The sequence below is a fragment of the Pseudorasbora parva genome, chromosome 18 (assembly GCF_024679245.1).
Source record: "Pseudorasbora parva isolate DD20220531a chromosome 18, ASM2467924v1, whole genome shotgun sequence".
NCBI lineage: Eukaryota > Metazoa > Chordata > Actinopteri > Cypriniformes > Gobionidae > Pseudorasbora > Pseudorasbora parva.
The window spans coordinates 5,063,350-5,087,841 of NC_090189.1; the positions used below are offsets into that span (position 1 = coordinate 5,063,350).

At 37.7% G+C, this 24,492-nt stretch overlaps 2 protein-coding genes across 2 annotated transcripts; both read right to left on the reverse strand.

The window, feature by feature from the left end:
- Positions 1 to 2,061: 2,061 nt before the first annotated feature.
- LOC137046513 (zinc finger protein 814-like) lies at positions 2,062 to 15,317 on the reverse strand. Its single transcript, XM_067423777.1, has 5 exons — positions 15,269 to 15,317; positions 11,797 to 11,840; positions 10,030 to 11,455; positions 9,031 to 9,853; positions 2,062 to 3,371 (listed from the first exon to the last, which is right to left on the reverse strand). Exons 3-5 carry the CDS (start codon positions 10,085 to 10,087, stop codon positions 2,684 to 2,686), a joined length of 1,569 nt encoding a protein of 522 aa, XP_067279878.1. The 5' UTR covers positions 10,088 to 11,455; positions 11,797 to 11,840; positions 15,269 to 15,317; the 3' UTR covers positions 2,062 to 2,683.
- Positions 11,445 to 23,677, reverse strand: LOC137047058 (gastrula zinc finger protein XlCGF57.1-like). The gene is made up of 3 exons (XM_067424597.1): positions 23,239 to 23,677; positions 18,826 to 19,221; positions 11,445 to 11,455 (listed from the first exon to the last, which is right to left on the reverse strand). The coding sequence occupies exons 1-3, from the start codon at positions 23,675 to 23,677 to the stop codon at positions 11,445 to 11,447; spliced, it is 846 nt and encodes a 281-aa protein (XP_067280698.1).
- Positions 23,678 to 24,492: the final 815 nt, after the last annotated feature.

The window sequence follows — 24,492 nt, forward strand, 5'->3', positions numbered from 1 at the left end:
TTATATTTAAACTGCAAACATATGAGGAGAGTCTCTGCATTAAAGACCCACAAATGGCAGATCAAGGTGCGGCTACATTTCTCTCCGATACGGCAGGAGATTAAACTGAATGTGGAGGATTTGAACTGTGAACAATCTGACGATGATTTACAGGGCAGTTAAACGCTGACGGGATGCACGTAACTAAGCGACAGAGTCCGTTAAAGATGACAAAGTAGTATGTCCCGAAGCTTGCATACTTTTCTGCTACACACTCAAAAGTATATACTTTTTCTTCACAAAAAGAGTACATACTTTTAGGACGTAGTATACAGTCCTTGACAAAAGTCTTGTCGCTTATCTATTTTCTAGAAATACCTGATATTAACCTGACTTTTAATTAATTCATTGGTGTTAGAAATAGCTCATATGAAAAGCTAAAACCCTCCCAAATGATGTTTAATGCACGGAAATAAATAATTTTCACAGAATTTTTTTTAAATCATTTAATCAAGACAGAAAGGTCAAATTTTGGCAAGACAAAAGTTTTGTCGCCTATACAGAAATTGAACAAATTTACTGCAAATACAAAAATATGTCAGCAAATTAAGTTGTGGTGCTGTGAGATCCAAATTTAAAATCTTGTATGACTTCCATGAGCTTGAAGGACTGCATCCATGCGGTTTGGCAAGGATTCATACAATTTATTGATGAAGTCATCAGGAATAGCTAAGAAAGCAGTCTTGCATGTCTCCCAGAGTTCATCAATATTCTTTGGTTTCGTCTTCCATGCGTCCTCTTTCATCCTACCCCACATATGCTCAATGATGTTCATGTCTGGTGACTGGGCTGGCCAATCCTGAAGCATCTTGATCTTCTTCGCCTTGAGGAACTTTGATGTGGAGATGGAAGTATGCGATGGAGCATCGTCTTTTATGGTTGGGAATAAGAGGTAGCTAAGATTTCTTGGTATTTTAGACTATTGATCAGACCATGATTTTTCCACCACCAAACTTCACTGTTTTCTGGGTGAATCTCGGATCCATTCGGGCACCAGTAGGTCTCCTGCAATATTTGCGGCGACTGTGGTGTAATTCAACAGAAGATTCATCTGAAAAATCCACCTTCTGCCACTTTTCCTGCGTCCATCCTTTTAGCAGGCTGTGGGCCTTGACAAATGCCACACGGTTTTTCAATTGTCTTTTGTTTAGTGCTGGCTTCTGGGCACTGATTCGACCATGGAGGCCATTTCGAGACAGAATCCGACAAACTGTTCTGGTTGACACAGGGACTTCAGGTGACCAGGTCTCGTGGAGCTCTGCTGCAATGGAAAATGGGCTGGCCTTGGATTTTCGAGCCAACAAACGGTCCTCTCGAGCAGTTGTCTTGCGGGGTCTGCCTGACCTGGGCTTGTCAAAAACGTCTCCAGTCTCTTCAAATCTTTTTTTTATTCTCTGTACTTGACGCTGAGACACATTGAAGGTGTCTGCCACATCAGCAGTGGATCTGGTCTTCAGGCTCTTGATAATCAAAACTTTAGTCTCAGGGTGAATCTTAGGCATGTTTGCAGAGGTCTAGTTGCAGTTGATGTGAAGGTCTAGCATACTGGGGTTCTTTTTATACACACTTGAGACCTAATTGATCCATTATTAGTCACAGGTGAAGCTCATATGACAAGGTGACAACACTTATGTCTTTGCAAAAATTGACTCAATGGGCTTAACCAAGCTGTGAATATTAGAATACTTTTTGGAAGTTTAGTTTTTCACTGAAACATTATCACAAAAGCTGGTGGGATTAAAATGACCCATTTCTTGTAAAAAAAATCTTGATTAGAAATATATTTCAGCGGCACTTTGGATCAATTTGTACACAAGCGACAAGACTTTTGTCAGGGACTGTAAGTAGGCGAATTGGGACGCAGCAGTGGTCTTCACCTCACAGCCGGTGGAAAATAGGACTCGGGCAGAAATCACGTTCATAAATGCGGTTATTAACGTTACTGTTGTATGAAGCAGAGCAGGACCGAGTGTTGTGGAGCTGAGCACGGCTGCTGGAGCAATTATTACACACACACCCGCCTTGCGAGAAATAGGACTTTTATTATGACGGGACTGAACACAGTTGCCGGGCGCACCCACTATTTCCGCTTTTCCGATCATTGGTATGAGGTGATGCAGCTCTTTTTATCATATTAGATACATTTAAGTGTGTTTAAAATGATGTTATGATGTTATTCTGTGCGTTCGCTCGGTGGCTGCTGTGATACTTGTTCACACTGCTAAGAGAAAAGCGCTTCTGCCAAATAAAACCGGAAACTGAGGGTAATGCAGATATGACGCAATTGACCGGCGACTCCCTCAAACGCTATGCTGAAACGTCCTGGGTCATTGGTTAAAATAGTAATTTTCTCACAATTTACAAATAGTTGGAAACATTTGGGATATTGTAAGTACTAAACTGAACAAAATATATAACACTGGCCTAGTGTCTTTTGGATATTTTACTGCAAAAATACTACATAGTGCACCTTGAATGCATATAATTTAACACCACAAAGTAACAAAACATCTCTTAACAAAAAGTTATGTCAACACAATAGTTTTCTAAGGTGTTATTTTGACCTTCCCCTTGTCAAACAATCAAACTTCACTACTAATTTCAGCAAAAGATCCAGCTTTTGATTAACATGAATGTCTACTTATTAACTTGTAAGTGATTGATCTGAACATGAACTTTGCTCATTAGACAACTTTGGGCAATGCTTATTCTTATGTCTCTGTAGATGAGATATTTGGGTGAAACTCTTTCCACATGAAGAGCACTGGTGTGGCTTCTCTCTAGTGTGAATTTTCTCATGATCTTTCAGGTTTCCTGACTGAGAGAAACTCTTCCCACAGAGTGAGCACTTGAACGGTTTCTCTCCAGTGTGAATTCTCTCATGAATTTTCAAGAATTCTAACCGAGTGAAACTCTTTCCACAGTGTGAGCACTTGTACGGTTTTTCTTCAGTATGAATTTTCTGGTGAGTTTTTAAGGTACTGGATGTAGTGTAGCTCTTCCCACAGTCAAAGCACACATAAGGTCTCACACCAGTATGAATACGCTCATGCTCTTTTAAAGAGTTCAGTTGTGTAAAACACTTTCTACATAAAGAACAAACGTGAGGCTTCACACCAGCATGAATTTTAACATGTGCAATCAAGTTTGATGCTGCAACAAATGTTTTCTCACACTGATCACATCTGAATAATCTCACTCCAGAGTGACTGCGCAGATGATCTGTGAGAGAGGTTTTGTGAGCGAAACTCTTTCCACACTGAGAGCACGTGAAAGGTTTTTCTCCAGTGTGAATCCTCATATGTCTCTTAAGGTTTGATTTATGTGTGTAACTCTTTCCACACTCAGAGCAGGTGAAAGATCCTTCAACTCCAGATTTTCCAGCTTCTTTTTGTGTGAAATTCTCTTCAGTTTTTGAAACGACTGCAAGCCCATCTTCATTTGTGAAATGGTGTTTGTCTTCATTCCCAACATTAAAAAGGACACACAAGTAACAAATACATAAAGATTGTCATTAATTTAGCACAAATCTAGTTTAGCACTGAGTCTACTGGCATCTAGTTTCAGATGTGTTGTTATATGTCAGTTTTCATCTCAATGTTCCTCATTAAAGAGAATGAAGGAAAACACCAACCTATTTGTTCCGCTGTCTCTTCATCTTTTATTCTGCTGGACTCTTCCTTAAAACCCTGGGTGAAAGATCCAGTTTTTTTGTTATACTTTTGTGTGAACTTTTCACAGTTTGTGAAATGATGAGGTTTTTGAAACCAATGATGTTTGTCTTCATTCACTTCCATCAAGTCTAAAATAAATGTATAACATACACAATTATTAAGATTAAAACAAAGGCAGACAAATATGAATATATATTTTATTCAGATGCATCCATGCCACAGCGAGATGAAAAAGCGTAGCAACGACAGACCCCACAGTAGCGTTTAGATTGTTCCCCAAGGTGTGCACGAGTAAAATGCCTTTAAACATGGCAGGAACATCTGTTTGTGTATGTGTTTGAGGATTATATTGCAAACAAATCATTATGATATTCACGGTGATACTGTAATGAGAAATCCATGTTGAAAACTGTTGTGTAAATTTTTTTCAGGATTCTTTAATAAATAGAAAGTTAAAATGTCTTTACTGTCAATTTTGACATTTAATGCATTCTTGCTGAATAAAACTATTAATTTCTTCAAAACTAAAGTGTGTAACAATTGACATTTCTATGACGTTAAAATTAGGATGAAATTGTTCATGAATTTCATACACACTGCAGACACAGAAATTACATAATTTGTGTGGGACAGTACAAATAGTGTCCCTTATAAAGAACCACAATTGTCCTTATTTGTGTCCCACTTTTTGTCCTTCATTATGCATATTTGGATTAGGGTAAACGTATATATTAAGCTCACCAAAGTCTACAGTGAAACGTTTTAGTGCACAGGGTATTGGTTTGAGTACAAGTTATGTCAAAATAAAATATGAATCTCTCACACAATATTTAATTTGATTTTAAATGACAAAAGCATTTCAATTAAGATGTACATCATTAAATGCAAAAAGTCTGGCTGTGCTTAACAGGTTCATGTTTGTCCCTTTACAGCAAAAAAATTATAATTAATAAATATTATTAAATTAAATATAAAAGGACAATTTTGCTTAATTAATAACCTAGCTCATTAAGTTCGCTAGTATTGAAAATATCTATGAAATTATACTTTTTCTTATTGATGTCACGCTGAAGCTGTGGTTTTCATAAAGTGCACCCTTTGAGCCCACCGCACAATATGAAGTCTTTAAAAATGATAGAACTATAAAACCACAGAACATCAATAGACTGTACTAAATGTAATGTTTTTAAAAATATAAGCCAGTAATGCCTGTGAGTGTTATTATTAGAGTAGCACACAATCGTGCACAGCTAGTAAGTTAACAATGTTCTGCAGCATTTGCTATGTTGCTAAAACGATCTTTTGGATCTAACTATAATTATTTCCCACATCCAGGTCCCAGGTTATAATATGCAAAAGTCTAAATATGAATCTCTTAATTTGCAGTAAGAATTTATACCTATTGAAAATAAAGGCTTAAACATCCGTAATAAAAAATAAAAAAAAATCAAATTTAAAGGGCTCTTAAGAGGACATGAATCATCATGAATATTGATGTTTCACACTCTGGAATATGTGATTTTGACATTGTCTTGAAGCGAAATTTAGCGTATTTGATCCAGTTTTCAAAAGTCTTGTGAACAAATATTCACTATGGGTTGTGTGACCTAATTTCACTGATTTATTTTTGTTCACAAACCATGCATAAACGTAATTTTCTCAAACCTACAATCTTTTACACACCTGCTGCTCACATAGTATAGTAGATGTTGTGCTGAATACGGAGTAATCAAACTATAGCCATGAAAATGTTACAAGTAACAGAAATAAGCTCAAATGTCAGGGCATGTCCAAACACCTCCAGGGCCCAGAAAACATTTCAGAGGGTTAAATAAAAATAAAGGAAAATGCCAACCTGTTTGTTCCTCTGTCTCTTCATCTTTTATTCTGCAGGGTTCTTCCTTAATCTCCATCTTTACAATAGTATGTCTGTAGTTTCTCCTGGAGTAATTCCTCCTGGTTGCTTCTTCTTCTCCTGTGGGAAGATGGGAATATTCCCAGCATTTAAACTCTCATGAACGGCTGTGGGAGCGGCTTCACTGACTGAAGGTGTGAATTGTGGTCGCTGTTGCTCATTTAGCAGATGATCATCACACTTACAATCACTTGCAATTATCCAGCTTTAAGTGCTTTGCTCTAATAGCCATTTAGAAACAATTTCAGAATTTGACTTTTTGTCTTTAACTTCTACCATTGAGATGTGTATGATGCATGATGATGATATGTGTAAATAGTCCTCCCAGAATCAACAAAAAGTTAATGTTTACCAGGATTATTAACTGCAGATTTTGAGTCCTTTCATGAACCATGATGGCCTATGCAATTGACTAAAAAAAGATAAGGTGGTTCAAATGCTAAAAACAAATGGGGCCATCCAGAGTACAAAATCTAGAGGTATAATGGAGATTACACAAAATATTTTGGAGACGAGAAATAATTATTGACCGACTTAATTTCATTTCATGTTTATCTATATTGTATAAACCATAAGATCAAAATCTTTAGTTCATATTTTAACCACCAGAAGTTTGAAAAAAGTCACACAGTCACCAATGCGGTTATAATGCATTCTTCAAACTAAAACACATCAACTCAATGTTAGATTCCCATTAAAGATATATAACATTCTCAAATAAAGATCCATCATAAAGTCCATGTAAACATTAATTTCCCAGACAAGTACAGCAATTCTCCTCCCTCAAGTGATGGGATCACTTCATTAATTATTCATTAATGATATTTGTAAATTGAATTATGCTTTAATCATTCCTTTTTAGTCTGCCATCCACTGCACTGGAATCAGGTGAAGAGATTTATGTTTGTATAGGGGTGATTTACTTGATATAAAATCAGTTACAGTTCTTATTTTTATGTACAGTTTGTGGGGGAAAAAAGTATTGCACTGTAGTATTAAAGTGTTAGTTCACCCAAAAATGAAAAATCTGTCATTAATGACTCACCCTCATGTCGTTTGACACCTGTGAGACCTTCGTTCATCTTCAGAACACAAATGAAGATATTTTTGTTGAAATCCGATAGTTTAGAAAAGGTCTCCATTGGCAGCAAATACATTTTCCTCTGTCAAGACCCACAAAGGTTGAATTCTACATTGATTGTGCTTTAGGTCTTGGCGTAGTGCTCAAAATGGTGCTAAAGTGTGCATTTGTTGGATGCCCGAACGGTGAGAAACGAATAAGTGCACGTAAAAGTGTCTTATTAAAGCCAGCTCTACGTTATATTCTTGCGCATGCTTTATGGTGCTTTGTGAGTTTGCATGAGAGGCCCAGACCGAACTTGTTGGATAAAGTCGTTATTTAGATTTTTTTGCACACATAAAATTATTCTCGTCACTTCATATAATGATTGTAGAGCCGCTGTAGTGAGATGGGCTTTGTAATGGCGTCTTTAGTGCCTTTATGGGTCTTGAGAGAGGAAATGACATTGGTGTCAATGAAGGCCTTTCTGAGGCATCGGATCTCAACAAAAATATCTTATTTGTGTTACAAAGATGAACAAGGTCTTACGGGTGTCGAACGACATTAAGGTGAGTAATTAATGACAGAATGTTAATTTTTGGGTGAACTAACACTTAAATACTACAGTACAATACATTTTTTATAAACTGTACATAAAATAAGAACTGTCACTGATTTTATATCAAGTAAATCACCCTTATATACAAACATAATTACAGAAACAGCTTTACAGAAAATGCATGTGTCTAAATTACAATTTTGAAGTGATGTTATCAGATTTCAGCAATGTACATATAAATCAAGCCATTATCTACAATGAGCTCATTGAAGTAATTATTACAAGTTGTGAATATAATGACACATGGAAATTTGAGCATTGGTGCATGTTTATTCAGAGTTTATATCATTTAAAGTCTTTACAGGACCTGTAAACTGCAGGCTTAAGTAACAAATATGAATACAATATGAGAAAAAGCATTCCTACAAAATTTTTGGCATTTTGACCTCCCCTGATGTCCAGTGTTGAACAACGATCTTCACCACTAAATTTAACAAATGTCTCTCTTTGATGATGTCACTATGTTGCAACAAAATCCCATCTTTTGATTGATCAGAATTATATCAAGCTATTGACTTGAAATGATGAAGTGATGGATCTGAACATGTCTTTTCACATGAAACTGTAGATTAGATGACTGGCTGAAACTTCTCCCACATGTGCAGCTTACATTTACATTTATGCATTAAGCAGACGCTTTTATCCAAAGCGACTTACAACTGAGGAGTACAGGAAGAAACACAAAAAGTGCCCTGAATACAAAGATTTGTATACTACTCAGAGTAGTAAAAACCAGAAAAGGGAGGGAAAAGAGAAAAAGTAGTGGAGCTTCTCTCCAGTGTGAACCCTCTGATGAGATGCCAAATTAATTGAATGTCTTCCTAGAGTATCACACCAGTATGAATATGCCCATGCATTTTTAAAGAATGCAGTGCTGAAAAATTCATTCCACAAAAAAGTTAATCCGTTTGACGCCAAAACAAATGTGTGGTTTGACAAGCAGCGGGGCGAGGGACCGCGAGAGCGGGCCGGTGATGAGTGTTGACGAGTGCCAGCTGCATGGCACACCGGTCTCGTCTCGCGGCCACGAGACGGGAGCATAAAAGGAGGAGCAAGGGCTGCGGAAGACGAGAGAGGTTTTTTTTTTACGTGTGATTATGGGTTAGTGGGCAGTCGTCCATGAGGGGCTGCCCACGTTTTATTTTGTGGGTATTTGCGGGCAGTCGTCCATGAGGGGCTGCCAACGTTTTTACTTTAGTTTTGTTTATTTATTTTGAATAAAGTTTGTGAAACATTCGCCGGTTCCCGCCTCCTTCTTTCCAATGTAAGAACTTTGTTACACTGGCCTTCCCCCCGGGTTTTGGCACCAGAACGAAGTTCATAGATGGGAAGGAAGGAGGCGGGAACCGGCGAACGTTTCAAAAACTTTATTCAAAATAAATAAACAAAACGAAAGTAAAACCGCGGGCAGCCCCTCACGGACGACTGCCCACCTAAACATAATAAAACATAAACAAAACATAACGTAAAGTCCAGGCCTGGTCCTCTCTCGTCTTCCGCAGCCTTTGCTCCTCCTTTTATGCTCCCGTCTCATGGCCGCGAGACGAGACCGGTGTGCCACGCAGCTGGCACTCATCAACACTCATCACCGGCCCGCTCTCGCGGTCCCTCGCCCCGCTGCTTGTCACACCACAAAATGATATTGCTTTATTACATTGATCACAGCTTAACGACTCTACAGTGGGAGCGCAGATGATTTTTGAGAACACTTTTGAATGCAAACCTCTTTCCACACTGAGTGCATGCGAATGGTCGTTCTCCAGTGTGAATTCGCATATGCACATTAAAGTTTCCTTTGTGATTGAAACTCTTTCCACACTGAGAGCATAAGAAATTTCTCTCTCCAGTATGAATTCTCATGTGTTCATTAAAGTGTCCTTTCTGTATGAAACTGTTTCCACACTCTGTGCATGTATAAGGCCTCTCTCCAGTGTGAGATCTAAGGTGGAAATTGAAACTTTCTTTGTGAATAAAACTCTTTCCACACTGAGAGCATGTGAATGGTTTTTCTCCAGTGTGAATTCTAATGTGCACATTTAAGTTTCCTTTGTTATTGAAACTCTTTCCGCACTGCGAGCAGGTGAACGGCTTTTCTCCGGTGTGAACTCTCATGTGCAAAGTTAAGCTTTCTTTGTGAATGAAACATTTTCCACACTCAGAGCATGTGAACGGTTTTTCCCCAGTGTGAACTCTCATGTGCAAAGTTAAGCTTCTTTTGTGAAGGAATCTCTTTACACACTGAGAGCAGGCAAATGGTTTTTCTCCAGAGTGAATTCTCATGTGCACAGTAAGGTGTCCTTTATGAATGAAACTCTTTCCACACTGAGAGCATGTGAACGGTCTTTCTCCAGTGTGAATCCTCATGTGCACGTTTAAGTTTTTGTTATGGATGTAACTCTTTCCACACTCAGGGCAGGTGAACAAATCCTTAATTCCAGTTTGTTTCTGTTTCTGTGTGAAATTCTTTTCAGTCTGTGAAACTATAGCGCTTCCATCTTCATTTAGGAAGTAAGGTTTTTGAAACTGATGCCATTTGTCTTCATTCACTTTCCAAAATTAAATGAAAGAGAGACAAACGAGAAGAATCAGAAATATAGCCTCTATTAAGCAAAAATCTAGTTTACAATTAGCAAGTCTGGTAGCATTTTGATCTAAATACATTTTCATATGTCAGTTTTCATCATAATGTTCCTCATTAAAGAGAATGAAGGAAAACACCAACCTATTTGTTCCTCTGTCTCTTCATCTTTTATTCTGCAGGGTTCTTCCTCAAACTCCATCTTAACAATAGTATGTCAGTAGTTTCTCCTGGAGTAATTCCTCATTCTTGCTGCTTCTCCTGTGGAGAGATGAGAATATTACCATTATGGCAAGAAATTGTAACATTTACTATATTAGTATACATTCCATATGTACCAAGTTCTAGCGGTTATTATTTTGACGGTACAAACCTTTTAAATGAAACTCATAGTTATTCAGTAGATACTAGTTATTATTTTTTAGATACTGGTACTAATTCATTACTCATTCACACATATTATTATAATATTACTTCCATTCATTCATCCATCCATCATCTTCCGCTTATCCGGGGCCGGGTCGCGGGGGCAACAGTCTAAGCAGAGACGCCCAGACTTCCTTCTCCCTAGCCACTTCCTCCAGATCCTCCAGGGGAACGCTGATGCGTTCCCAGGCCAGCCGGGAGACATAATCCCTCCAGCGTGTCCTGGGTCTTCCCCGGTGCCTCCTCCCGGTGGGACATGCCTGGAACACCTCCCTGGGAAGGCGTCCAGGAGGCATCCGAAATAGATGCCCGAGCCACCTCAGCTGGCTCCTCTCGATGTGGAGGAGCAACGGCTCTACTCTGAGCTCCTCTCGAGTGAGCGAGCTTCTCACCCTATCTCTAAGGGAGCGCCCAGCCACCCTGCGGAGAAAGTTCATTTCAGCCGCCTATATCCGGGATCTTGCCCTTTCGGTTGACTTAACTTTCCATAATAAATTCCGAACAACTTTTAAGTATATTCAAAAACCGGTTCATACCCACCAGCCAAACAACCACAATACCCCGAGATTGGGACTTTTGGAGAGCATTCATAATTGCTTACAATCAAAAATTCTAAATACTAATCTGCATATGAGAATGCGAGTCATGTCAAAATAAGAGTATACATTGTTAGGGGTTAACAGCTTATGACCCAGGACCAGTAGAAAAGAAATTAAGATCAAGAGTCAGGAGTGTAATTAATTAAAAGAAAAAAATACTGCAGTTTCAAAAGCAGAAGCCAGCTTCAAGTCTCACAAGGAGTTTGTAGGCTGCGTTCCCGCTCTCACCGTCTCATTGCCTCGCCCTATCGTACATACAATTGTCCCAACAGTTACGTTTTCAAGGTCTTATCCACGTCATTACTGCAATGTGGATGGTTCTGATTGGCTCAGAGACAATGTACAGTCATGGCAAATTTCCACTCATGTTGGAATCTGAATGTTAATCTGATGCACGTTTCCATAGACGTGTCACTTGTTGACACTTTCACCCCGGAATTAGGCCCGTAGTGACCTTCCAGATCTGGAGCAGGCGCCAGCTTGTCCAGAACAACAAGTCCACCCATCTCTTAGGGTACCCACTGCACACTATCCTCAACACTGATCTGTAACATAGAATATTGCTCACTTACACAGATACACAGTCTCTCCAAGGTTGGAGCTGATTAAGCTGCAGTTCTAACCAAAACATATGCATAAAATTATAAGTACTTGTATCTAATAAATAAGTACTAGTAGCATAAAAATGTATACTAGTTTGTTTTAAGGATTAAATGTTAAAGCGGCTTGCCATATTCCCATAGCATCTGTCATGATTGGCTTCAGGAAGGTGTATAGTGTGTCTCTGTTAGCGTTGTAGTGTCTTTCCAAAGATCAAGTAACCTTTAAATACAATTTTAATAGAATTTTTTTGTTTATTATTTGTTGTAAAGTATTAAGTTCTCACCTCAGAAAAACTCTGTTGACGTATACAGTTGAAGTAAAAAGTGCCTGGAAAAAGAATTTGTGCTGGTTCAGTATCTCCTGTCAGATAATATGTTGTGAGGTTACATGCCAGTTTCATTATTTTCATACAAGAAATAAACATTTCAGACATCACACCTCACAAAAGCGAACACTATTTAACTGGCCACACAAATGTGGAGGTCCGCGCTTTATCACTTTATATAAAGAGCATATCGCATGTCTTCTGATGTGGTGAAAACAATTCAATTTTGGGATGGGGGTTTTACATGTTTTAATTAGAACATTCTGGTTATCAGAACATATTAAAAAAAGTGTAATTATTTCATAATCGTGTACGGACCTATGACATAGGGGAGTGCAAGGCACAACCTAACGCAGGGGTTAGCTGTAACACGCATGGTTTAAAACTTTCCACACATGCCAGGATGATGAAACTTTCTGTATTTACTAGTTGCCATATCAAGATTATTTAGATAAAAAAAGCACCACATTTTTAAAATCTTTAGAAGATAATCACAAGTACTTAAGTTTATTTTTGTGTTTATTTAAAATAAGACAAATCTGATATTATTGCAATCTTATATCTGATATTTAACAGTTGAGATTGTTCTTTAATGCTGATCTAATAGCAGAAGACACGAGCCGGGGTTATATCCCAGTTGTTCAGGTGGGGCATGTTGCTGTCTATTAGAAATATATTATATTCTATACTTTTATAAACTCTATTGAGAAACCATGAGAAAAAGGTGAATAAAGTCTGAGAGTTAATGTCTAGAAGTTATTAATTATTATTATGTTGTAAACAATGCTGTATAGCTGTATTTTGTAGTTATATAGTTTGTCATGGATATGTGTTTGATTATATCAGGTACTGCCATAAGTTCATGTTACAATGTACAAAACCTATGGGGCATGTTGTCACATTCACCTCCATTCTTTCGAGGTAAATCAAGAAAAGAGTATGCTCTGTAATGAATTGAAGGCTACTAAACATGTGGGAAATAGAAATACTCTGAACCCCAAATGGATTTACACAAACTGAGAAAGTCAAAAGAGTGAGGTCCTCAACAGTCAGGAAATTACGAAACATAACTGGGATGTTCTTGGAGCCTCATAACCTTATGAGGTCGTACTAATAAAATTACGTACCAACATAAAACAAATAAAAAACAAACAAAAATAAACATTAACAATAAGAACACCCCTGTGCGTTAATCTTTCCTTCTTTTTGCTCGTCACACTTAGAAATGACATTGTCTGACGAATAAATTACACTAAAATCGGCCCGGCCCACGGGAAAAACGACATATATGTAACTTATATCAGACGTCTCGCGGAAGGCTTTTGTTTTGGAAAATGCAGACAGAAGATTATTGTTTATGATGAGCCCAAGGGCGTAGGTTTGGTCTCAGCTTTGGTGGGGACATCCCACCAGGTTTGCCCAGATTATATAGTCTATTATTTATTACTGTGTATGGAATTGCACCATAGTTTAGGAATGAATACGATTATTAATTTATGAGGCTTTTCAGCCCAATCCAGTACCATAATAATAAAAAACAAAATACTCTTTAATTGTCAAGTTCATTAATGATTTTCAAAACTGATTTGGAAAAAAACCCAACATGCACACAAACTTACTTATTTTCAATATAAAAAATGATTGTGGACTGGATTTTTTTTTTTTTTTTTTACCTCTTATCACATTATTGAGCATGTCAAAGATTAGTAACAACTTTAGATTTGATGCATTGTTAGTTTTTGTACAGGATCAGTTTGTTTCTCCCTCATTTACTGTTTGTGGCTGTTTTTGCCCCATTGACTTCCATTATAGCCACATTTTTTTTATTTTAAAGCCATAATGTATATAATGATGCACAATCACTTTTTATATTGAAAATAAGTTATTTTGTGTGTACGTTTTTTTTTTCCAAAATCAGATTTGAATCAGTTTTTGAAAATCATTTATGAACTTGGCATTTAAAGAGTGATAGTACTGATAAGAGTGACAATTAAACATTGACAACAGCTCAACAATAAACATGGAATCAAGTAGGCCTATGCAAACTTGCAACAGAACACATTTTATATTATTTTACATTTGATTATTTTATTTATTTCTAAAGAACTCTTTAATAGCCTATATTGGTGCACTTTAAAGGGATGGCTCACCCAAGAATAAAAATCCTGTCATCATTTACTCGCCCTCATGATGTTCCAAACCTGTATGAGTTTCTTTGTTCTGCTGAACACAAAAGAAGATTTTAAAGGAAGTTTGTAACCAGTCTGCTTTGGGGGCACCATTTACTTCCATGGTAGGAATTCAACATAACAAAGAAATGTATACAGGTTTAAAAAGGAAATTGACAGATTTTTACTTTTTGGGTGCACTGTCTCTTTAAGCAGTCATTTTGAACCAGTAACCACTTTACTGACAAAAATGTTCTGAAATTCAAAAATCTAATTAAATTTTCTATATTAATTTACTATTATGACTATATTATTATGCAATTATTTGTCCCATTTTTATCTAAATATTTTTTTAAATGTCAAACTTTATAGGATTATGTATTATTAATATAGCCTATAGCTAAATGATGAATTAATAACATTAATTAGGCTATACCGGTCTAATGTCTAGAAAAATAAGTCTGCCAAGCTTTGATAATGTATGGAATATTATATTAATATGTTATCCATTAAAAAAACAATAGGCCTACCTAGAAGCACGGATGTGTCCGTCATCGCTGCTGCTTTCAGTCAGACAGTCTGAGACACTGAAATGCTTCTGCAAAGGTTGCAGTTTGTCTTAGGTTCATCGTAAGTTACTGGACAGACCCACTGATACCTTTTTTTTCTATTCAGCCCTATATCTGGAAATCCTCTTGCGTTTAAACGGTGGACGCGAGATTGACATGTTTTTAAAAAAGCGCGCAAGTTTACAGCGCATGTTCTCGAGACTCCGTCGCTATGGCAGCAAAGCTGCTCAAACGCAAACTTGTGCATCGCGTCCCGTATTGGTTTGATACGGCGGGACGCGTCATTTTGCTTGTAAATATGGAACGATAAGGAATCGATCCATATAGCAGCACGAAGGAGTTCGCTAAAATATTGGTGGGGACAATTTTGCCATCTTAAAATATTGATTGGGACTAGTACCTAGCGTCCCCCCCTAAACCTACGCCCATGGTGAGCCTAAATCTAGCCACGCAAGAAAACATGCGATCTACCCGAATGAAAACGTGAGGAGAAAGTAAACTCGACTTCCACTAGTTTCAATTCGTGAGGTTTATCAGTCAGATATTTCAATAGGCAGATTGTTTTAGATTCACTAAAATGAACCGGATCTTAAGAGTCATTTGTCCAGGAATCGAATCGCGGTCAAATTCAATACATGTATAAATGATCAGATGTAGATTTCTCCCAATAAACGTCTAAATAAATGTACTCACGGTCTGAAACAGCAAAGCGCATTTCACTAACCAAAGATCAAGATGGCTGCAACAACAAATGTAGTGTTGAAATGAAATGCCGCCACCTAAAGGAAGATTTGTAATATTAACTATCATAACTTCATAACGCCCATGACAAAACATTACATTGGAATTTCATTTTATTCTGTACGATCTTATTGGATTCTTTGAATCTTACTGGACATTGTGTTAAATGGAATTTCACTTTGTCTTGTGATATTTTTTATTATAATAAATTATTAATGAATTACTTTTTAGAGTGACTGTGTGTGTGTGTGTGAGAGAGAGAGAGAGAGAGAGAGAGAGAGAGAGAGAGAGAGAGAGAGAGAGAGAGAGAGAGACCCAATGAAATCCTGTAGAAATTATCCTGTAGATAAGTCAATTCCCACAGAATCAAATCTTATGGGACAACTTAGGAAGTCTTAGGAATCCTATAGCAACGGTTCCAAAATATTAAAGAAATTCTAAATGGAATACTATAGTTTCTTATTGGAATCCTTATTAATTTTTAACAAGGGACAAACTCTTGCAAGAGAGTAAATGAAATAGAAATGATTCAGTGTTTTTTATTGGAACTTTAATGCTTTGATAACAAGATCATATCTGTCACTTAATGTTAATTTTCATATTCATGAGAACAATATTATGGGAATCATTCTTCACTTTTAGTTTTAAAGAACACTGCACCACTGATTTGGTGGTTTGCATTAACACTGCAGAGATAAAATGTCCAGTACACACATGCATATACAGACGCACACTCGCACACAAACTGGATTTAGTTTCTAAAACAAATTAGCAGATGTTACAAAATAAAATACTAATAGACTAATATAGTTTTGCCAATATATAGGTAAATAATATACTGTAAAAACACTTTTCAATGGATGATGATTTATAATGAATTAATATTTAGTTGGTTCATTACCATACTGAGACCTTGCATATTAAGCATCTTTAAAACTGTTTTTGTTTTTTACATTGCATTTCCACAGACACTGTACATTTTTCTATTCAGGTTGATTTACTGATGAGTGTATATTTGTGAAAGAAGAACATTAAAAAACTGAACTTTTTAGTTTAAAGGTGATTTATTAAATGCACAGTTAAACCATTACTATGCATAGCTACAATCGAAACCGTTTGATTACAGTTACCTAAATAATAAATGTTCATTAACTCATTCAGTATGTATGTTTTTTCTGTTCATGTAACAAATTATACAAGCTGTAAGTTGATATAGATAATGACAATAATAACTGAATGTGTTCAGCATATGATGAAGATGTAAAAGACTGATTATCGTCATTCAGTCAGTTTTACTAGATTTACTCCACAACATCAACAAAAGACATTTTGACCTCCCCACAATTTTAAATGTTAGACAATCTTCACTAATCCTCTATTTCATTTGAACAAACTTCTCTCAGATGGTGTCACTATGCCTCAAGGAATACCATATTTTGCTTAAGCAGAAGAATTTCAAATTATTTTCTTGAACGTGAATGATCTGAACATGAATTCTGCTCACTAGACAACTTCTTGCTATGCTTTCTCATTTATATTTTGTTTAGACTTCCGTCTAGTATGAACTTCAAGGTGTGCTCTGAAGTCTGAATCCACAACAAATGTTTTCTCACACTGATCACAGCTGAATGATCTCACTCTAGAGTGACTGTGCCAGGGACGTGCACAGGATTTTTGAGGGGCAGTTGCTCTGACCTAAAAAAGGGAACCCCCCCCCCCCCCCCCCCCCCAACCGAAACCACCCACCCCACCCCCACCCCTCATGATCTGTCCAATTACATATTATTGTTATTGCCATTATCATTATTATTTCAATGCCCCCTAGTGGTATTTATGTTCTGCTCAGGAAAAATATTATAGGTGGGGCTATTTTTTTGCAGTGGGGTCTGGGGGTTTCTTCCCCAAGAATTTTTTTTATTTCGTAGATGTGATTTCCTGCATTTTGGTGCGTTTGAGGCCATTTCCCTTGCCTATACCAATAAAGAACTCAAACCAGTCAATATCAATAGTCTAATAAAAAAGACAATATTAATTTAACTGCCATCAACAGTTTATGATCGTCCATTTGTTATACCTTTCCGACAACGTTAAGTCTCACCCGACAACGGCGACAATCTCCTTCTGGTGCCGCTCATGCAGGCTCAGCCAAGGCGGTTAGAAGGATTTTGGGGGCCCCAAGCTAACTTTCTACAGATAAACGGGTAATGATTAAAAAATGTTTGTAAAACTTTAAGAAACCATTTTTAAAACATCTATAAACATTACATAGATAGACAGACCAAATATTCCTAACACTTTGTTAAGGGTTACTAGTCGGTTTGTAAACTGTCTATAAACATTATCTGGATGGTTATTATGAAGTTGCAACAGATGACTATAATACCTGTTAAATAGTTAATAAACAGTAACAGTAAAACATGTGGGTTGTCCTGATACTGTACTTCAAAATGCAACAGTGTAAAAATTGCCACACCGAATAAAGTAACTGTTCAAGATCCATTGGTAACTTATAAAAATAATATCATATTTGCATAAACTGTTACTACCAAATATCCCGACACTAGCACATTAAGATAAGCTATGAAAAAAATCATGTTCCTCTGCCTCTTTCTGGTTAAATAATGTTTATAATAATAGTTAATGCTATATTAACTATTCCAGGTTATTTATGCATAGCATAAAAATAGTTAGTATAGCATGCGCATGCTATGCCACTTTCATCAAAACCTATAAAGCTATAGCAATTTTATGTCATTAAATACGATAAACAGTTATTCTGGAACAGATCTGCTTCTTCCTTATCCCGTTAAAAAAACATATTACAGTAAGTAACCGTATTCCATCCGTTCGAAAAAAAAGTTGCACTAACTGTTCGTTACAAGCTGCATTTGCCAGGCAGGTAACGTTAGCTAACATAAACATATTTTTGCTAGCCTACCTGCTGCAAAATTACACCATTTTTGTACAAATAAAGCTATTTTATATAGTGTAATTTATCACTTACCACTATCTTGTTTTTTTCTCTTTTTTCTTTTCTGGCTTCCTAAAGCATAATTCCGCTTCATGATCGCCGAGGAGGATTTGTATTTTGCCGGCAGCAGAGATTGCGTGGTTGGGTGGCTGCTGTCAGCGACGACTGAGAGGGCCCCCTTGAGGGGGATTCCGATAACAGTGTCATTGCACTTTACTGCATTGACTATCAAAGGGGCGCTCAAGCAGTTTGTCGTTGCATTTTATTCTTAACCTGTCGCTGTCTTGAGGCCCCAGGCCAGCTCGGTGCCCCAAGCAATTGCTTGACTTTCACTTTCGGACGGGTACCCGAATATGGAAGTGAACGAGGCTTTGCGATTTTTTTTTTTTTTTGTATCTAGGCCTACATGAAATTCTGCATCCATTGTACGATTTTTTTATTTATATTTTTCCACCTCGGAAGGGCAACGTGAGTCGAGAAGGGCATATGGGCAGTTGCCCGGGCAACCTGAGCAACCCCCCTGTGCACGTCCCTGGACTGTGCAGATGAACTTTGAGAGAGCTTTTGAGAGAGAAGCTCTTTCCACACTGAGTGCATGTGTGACGCTTCTCTCGAGTGTGAGATTTCTTGTGCCGATTGAACCACATTTCATCCGCGTAACTCTTTCCACACTCAGAGCAGGTGAAATGTTCTTGAGTGTGAGATTTAATGTGAGTATTTAAGTGTCCTTTCCGAGTGAAACTCTTTTCACAGTAAGCGCAGGAGAACAGTTTTTCTCCAGTGTGAATCCTCATGTGCTCATTTAAGTTTCCTTTACGCATGAAATTCTTTCCACACTTAAGGCAGGTAAGAGGTCCTTTGGGTGCAGCCTTTTGAGTGAAATGTTGAGGTTTTTGAAACCGGTGGCGTTTGTCTCCATTCTTTTCCATCAAGTCTAGAATCAAAGCCAAATAAGAACAGATAGAAATATACATGAGCTCTTAATTAACAAAAATACTTTACAATAGAGTCTAACATCTAGTTTCAGATTTTGTATGTCAGTTTTCATCTTAATGCTCATCGTCCTTTAAAGAGAGTGAAGGAAAACACCAACCTGTTTGTTCCTCTTAGTAGTTTCTCCTGGAGTAATTCCTCCTGCTTGCTTCTTCTTCTTCTCCTGTGGGAAGATGGGAATATTCCCAGCATTTAAACTCTCATGAACGGCTGTGGGAGCGGCTTCACTGACTGAAGGTGTGAATTGTGGTCGCTGTTGCTCATTTAGCAGATGATCCTCACACTTACAATCACTCGCAATTATTCATGTTTTAAGGCAGGCGAGGACAGTTAGCAGATTTAAATGGTCCAACGGCTCAAGCCATTAGATAAATCAGCTTCAAGTTTGAAAACTGGTCACTAGTCGGGTCATGCCAGGGCTCAAAAAACATTTTTTTTTTTGTGAAACTGATTTTCAGTGTGTTAACCCATCAGGGGGAGAATTATCTCTACTATGCTATTCTGAACATATAATTTGTTGTTATTCTTGATTTGCACTGCTTGTGTTGGTAATTATGGGAAGAAGCTGGCTGTGTCTGCTTTTTGTCAAAGGGGTCATGAAATGAGAAATCAACTTTTCATTCAGCCTTTGATATTTAAAAGTTCATTGTGATATAAGAATAGATCCTGTAAGTTTCAGAGCCGAAAACTTCCTTGTTAGTCATCTGCCTGCACAATCAGAGACTGTTACTTTTGGACATTGCTCTACTCAGGAACACATCTGAATGTGTGCTGCTCTTAAGGTTATTTATTGCAACTGCACTGCCACTTTAAAGGGGGGGTGAAACACTCAGTTTCAGTCAATCTCATGTCAATCTTGAGTACCTATAGAGTAGTATTGCATCCTTCATATCTCCGAAAAGTCTTTAGTTTTATCATATTTATAAAAGAAATATGGGCTGTACCGAGTCTTTCCGGAAAAAACCGAGCGGCTGGAGGCGTATCGTGTGGGCGGAGCTAAAGAATGACAAGAGCGCAAAGCGATGACGTCCTCAAGCGTGGAGAAACCCATCTATCTCAGCTAATACAGATAATGATCCACAATCAAATCTGAGGCTGAAATAAATTGAACAGGAGAAACGGCAACATCAGGATGTCCGTCTCTGTGGTATGGACTGTATTTAGGGGCCTTTGTGTGCAGTTTATGAGGACATGATTCGGTTTATGGACTATTGTATGTGACTAGACCTTAGAGGTAGCAAGCAAAACGGTTTTGCACGTCAGAGTCAGAATAGTGTAACGTTATACAGAACAACAATGGAGTAACCGTTAGCGCATTTGAATGAGGAAGCACGCGATCGTATCGTTTACTGATGTTTACTCATGCGACGGTAGCCAATAGCAGAGACATTTGAAGTTGATTTACTCACCGGCATCTTCCAAAGCAGGACCGCTCTGTCAAAAACACACTTCTTTGGTATGATTTGGTGAAGTCCTGTGACAGCAGTGACCGTGGAAATCCACTTTGCGACGCGACTGAAGCGATACCTTGAAGCTTCCCGTTATTTCTGCGTTCAAATCGGTTCAAATGCAGCGCTGCCTTCCCGGAATGCTGTGCTGAAGCGCTGAAGTCGCTCGACGTCACCCATAGGAATAAAGTGGAGCGCGGCGCGGACGACTGGATCTGCACCCGAGAGCAGTGTTTACAGCGTGCATTTCCTCTCTCTCCCTCTAGCCACGCGCGCGCGCACCCTTCCGGGAGAAGAGCCCATACGGCCCATACAAGGACCTTCCGCTCTTATTAACGTCAAATAGACCCATACTCGAAAAAAACTCGCCGAAACTTGTGAGAAACCGGAAGGAGTATTTTTAACACAGAAATACTCCATCAAACGTCCAACATTAGTTTTTGAAACTTTGTCTATGTTTAGGATGGGAATCCAAGTCTTTAAAGGTGTAAAAAGCTCAGTATGCATGAAACAGCATTTCACCCCCCCTTTAATTTTCCTCCATGTAGCTCTACGTCACTCTATAAAGGTCATTTTAGACACCGTTCTACCCCAGTATTCATAATATTACCTCAAGACTTTTTATGTACACTATAATTCTAAGCACTGATTGCCTTTATTGTACTTGTTACTTCCACTTATTGGCACATAATGCTCTGTCCATGTCTTTCTGTTCATGGGTACTGTAGACACTCAAGACCTCAGTGCTCTCCATATACGTCAATGTCTTATGTCTTGTTATTGTCACTGTATGTCTGAGCCTCGTCACAAGCATTACAATGCCCAGTTGTCCTCTGTGTTAACTATGCAAATGACAAATAAATGCCTCTTGACTTGACTCTTATTTTCAGGGCCACAGTCCTAGGACCACATTTCTAGGACCCTATATTTTTATTGACAACGCCACTAGAGGATCAGCAAAGATGGATGACAATCAGAGTGTGAATATCACATGTAAATCAGTTTTTATTTTAAAATTAAAAACAATTGTGATGCATTTCATTGGAAAACGTTAACATAGCCGAAATGATCGTGATTAGCTAAATAGTCTTGAATGCATAGCTATCATACATATATTAGATAGTGCTGTAAATTAATTGTTAACACATTTCATTAAAAGCTACAGTCCATAACTTTTGCACTCTATGGTTAATAAACAGAACTGCATGCATCTTGCGGAAGAACATTGCAGACGGAGCTACTTCTCTCTGTTTATATCTATGGCAGATCCCGCTGAGAACTCATAAAATGTTCAAAACATTCAAAACCGCAGCAGCATTTCCGTTGTATGCAGAAAAGAGACGGGTGTCCCTTATTTAAAAGAGATGGCCGTTCTGTCGTCTGTACCTGATAATAATGGGCAACACAGGTCCTTTGATGAGAAGAACCAGGTGTGCTTTTTGTGCATTTTTTCTAGCATTTTCGAAACATGCTCGTTGGACCAAATATTGATGAGGCACTTCCTCGTTGCTCTACGTTTGCCCTCTAACGTTAACGTTATTCATTTTGGATACACAGATCTTTCCGGGTTGTCAAATCATCTTGTGACATTACGTCCGGTTTTTGGATCGTTTTCACAGTGTGACATTTTTCTATTCAGGTTGATTTACTGATGAGTGTATATTTGTGAAAGAAGAACATTAAAAAACTGAACTTTTTAGTTTAAAGGTGATTTATTAAATGCACAGTTAAACCATTACTATGCATAGCTACAATCAAATCCCCTTTGATTACATTCACCTAAATAAAAAATGTTCATTAGCTCATTCAGTATGTATGTTTTTTCTGTTCATGCAACAAATTATACAAGCTGTAAGTGGATATAGATAATGACAATAATAATAAAGCATCATCTCTTAACAGTCAGACTGAATGTGTTCAGCATATGATGGAGATGTGAAAGACTGATCGTCATTCAGTCAGTTTTACTAGAGTTACTCCACAACATCAACAAAAGACATTTTAACCTCCCCACAATTTTAAATGTTAGACAATCTTCACTAATCCTCTATTTCATTTCAACAAACTTCTCTCTCAGATGGTGTCACTATGCCTGCTTTAGCAGAAGATTATCAAATTATTAAATGATCTGAACATCAATTCTGCTCACTAGACAACTTCTTGCGATACTTTCTCATTAATATTTTGTTTAGACTTCCGTCCATTATGAACTTTTTTGTGAGAGTACAAGAATCCTACCCGAGCGAAACTTTTTTCACAGTGTGGGCACTTGAAAAGTTTAAGTTCAACATGAACTAATAGGTGTAGTTTTAAGGCATTGAATGAACGGAAAGTCTTCCCACAGTGAAAGCAAACGCGAGGTCTCACACCACCATGAATACGCTCGTGATGTTTTAAATGCGGTAGTAGTACAAACCTCTCTCCACAAACAAAACACATGTGGGGCTTCTCATTAGAATGAATTTTAAAGTGTACTTTTAAGTCCGATTCCACAGCAAATGTTTTCTCACACTGATCACAGCGAAATGGTCTCACTCCAGAGTGACAGCGCAGATGTTTATTGAGACCGCTTGGAAATGCGAAGCTCTTTCCACACTGAGTGCATGTGTGAGGTTTTTCTCGAGTGTGAGATTTCTTGTGCCGATTCAAGCACTTTTCATCCTTGTAACTCTTTCCACACTCAGAGCAGGTGAAATGTTCTTGAGCATGAGACTTAATGTGAGTATTTAAGTGTCCTTTCCGAGTGAAACTCTTTTCACAGTAAGCGCATGAGAACAGTTTTTCTCCAGTGTGAATCCTCATGTGCTCCTTTAAATTATTTTCACGCATGAAATTCTTTCCACACTTAAAGCAGGTAAGAGGTCCTTTTGGTGCAGCTTTTTGAACCTTTTTTGGTGGTTTTTGTTGAGGTTTTTGAAACCGGTGGCATTTGTCTCCCTTTAATTCCATTAAGTCTAGAATCAAAGCCAAATGAGAACAAACAGAAATATACATGAGCTTGCATTTAACAAAAAAATACTTTGCAACAGAGTCTAACATTTAGTTTCAGATTTTGTATGTCAGTTTTCATCTTAATGTTCCTCATCAGAGTGTAGGAAGACACCAACCTATTTGTTCCTCTGTCTCTTACTGTCTGTATGTCTGTAGTTTCTCCTGGAGTAATTCCTCCTGCTTGCTTCTTCTTCTCCTGTGGGAAGATGGGAATATTCCCAGCATTTAAACTCTCATGAACGGCTGTGGGAGCGGCTTCACTGACTGAAGGTGTGAATTGTGGTCGCTGTTGCTCATTTAGCAGATGATCATCACACTTACAATCACTCGCAATTATTCATGTTTTAAGGCAGAAGAGGATAGTTAGCAGATTGAAATGGTCCAACGGTTCAAGCCATTAGATAAATCAGCTTTAAGTTTGAAAACTGGTCACTATAGTCAGGTCATAGTAAGCATTAATCTACATGTAATTTATACAATGAAGACTATCCAGCTGTTGTTTATAATTAGCTTAATCTGTTTTTATTACTACCATATTTTTACTGGTTTTATCTGACATGCTACATAAAATGATAATGAGAACAATGTAAAAAAACGGTGTGTTTCTGTGCGGACACCTTCATGACAAGCACAGTCAAGTTTGCTTGTGCATTCACGTCTTTTGTGCCATAGTAAGTTGTAATATTATATTTATTCTGTGTTTATAATCTCATATAGGATGCATGTGGTTGAGTTAATTAATGATGCAGTAAAGCATTTCATTGTACCGGTCT

Coding starts and splice junctions, on each gene's coding strand:
- LOC137046513 (XM_067423777.1), bottom strand. CDS start 10,087: ATGGAGTTTGAGGAAGAACCCTGCAGAATAAAAGATGAAGAGACAGAG. Junction 9,854..10,029: donor AGAGACAGAGGAACAAATAG/GTTGGTGTTTTC, acceptor AATTTTGGAAAG/TGAATGAAGACAAATGGCAT. Junction 3,372..9,030: donor TGCACTCAGTGTGGAAAGAG/GTTTGCATTCAA, acceptor GTGTGGAAAGAG/TTACACACATAAATCAAACC.
- LOC137047058 (XM_067424597.1), bottom strand. CDS start 23,677: ATGGAATTAAAGGGAGACAAATGCCACCGGTTTCAAAAACCTCAACAA. Junction 19,222..23,238: donor ACCATTTCGCTGTGATCAGT/GTGAGAAAACAT, acceptor CTTTGATTCTAG/ACTTGATGGAAAAGAATGGA.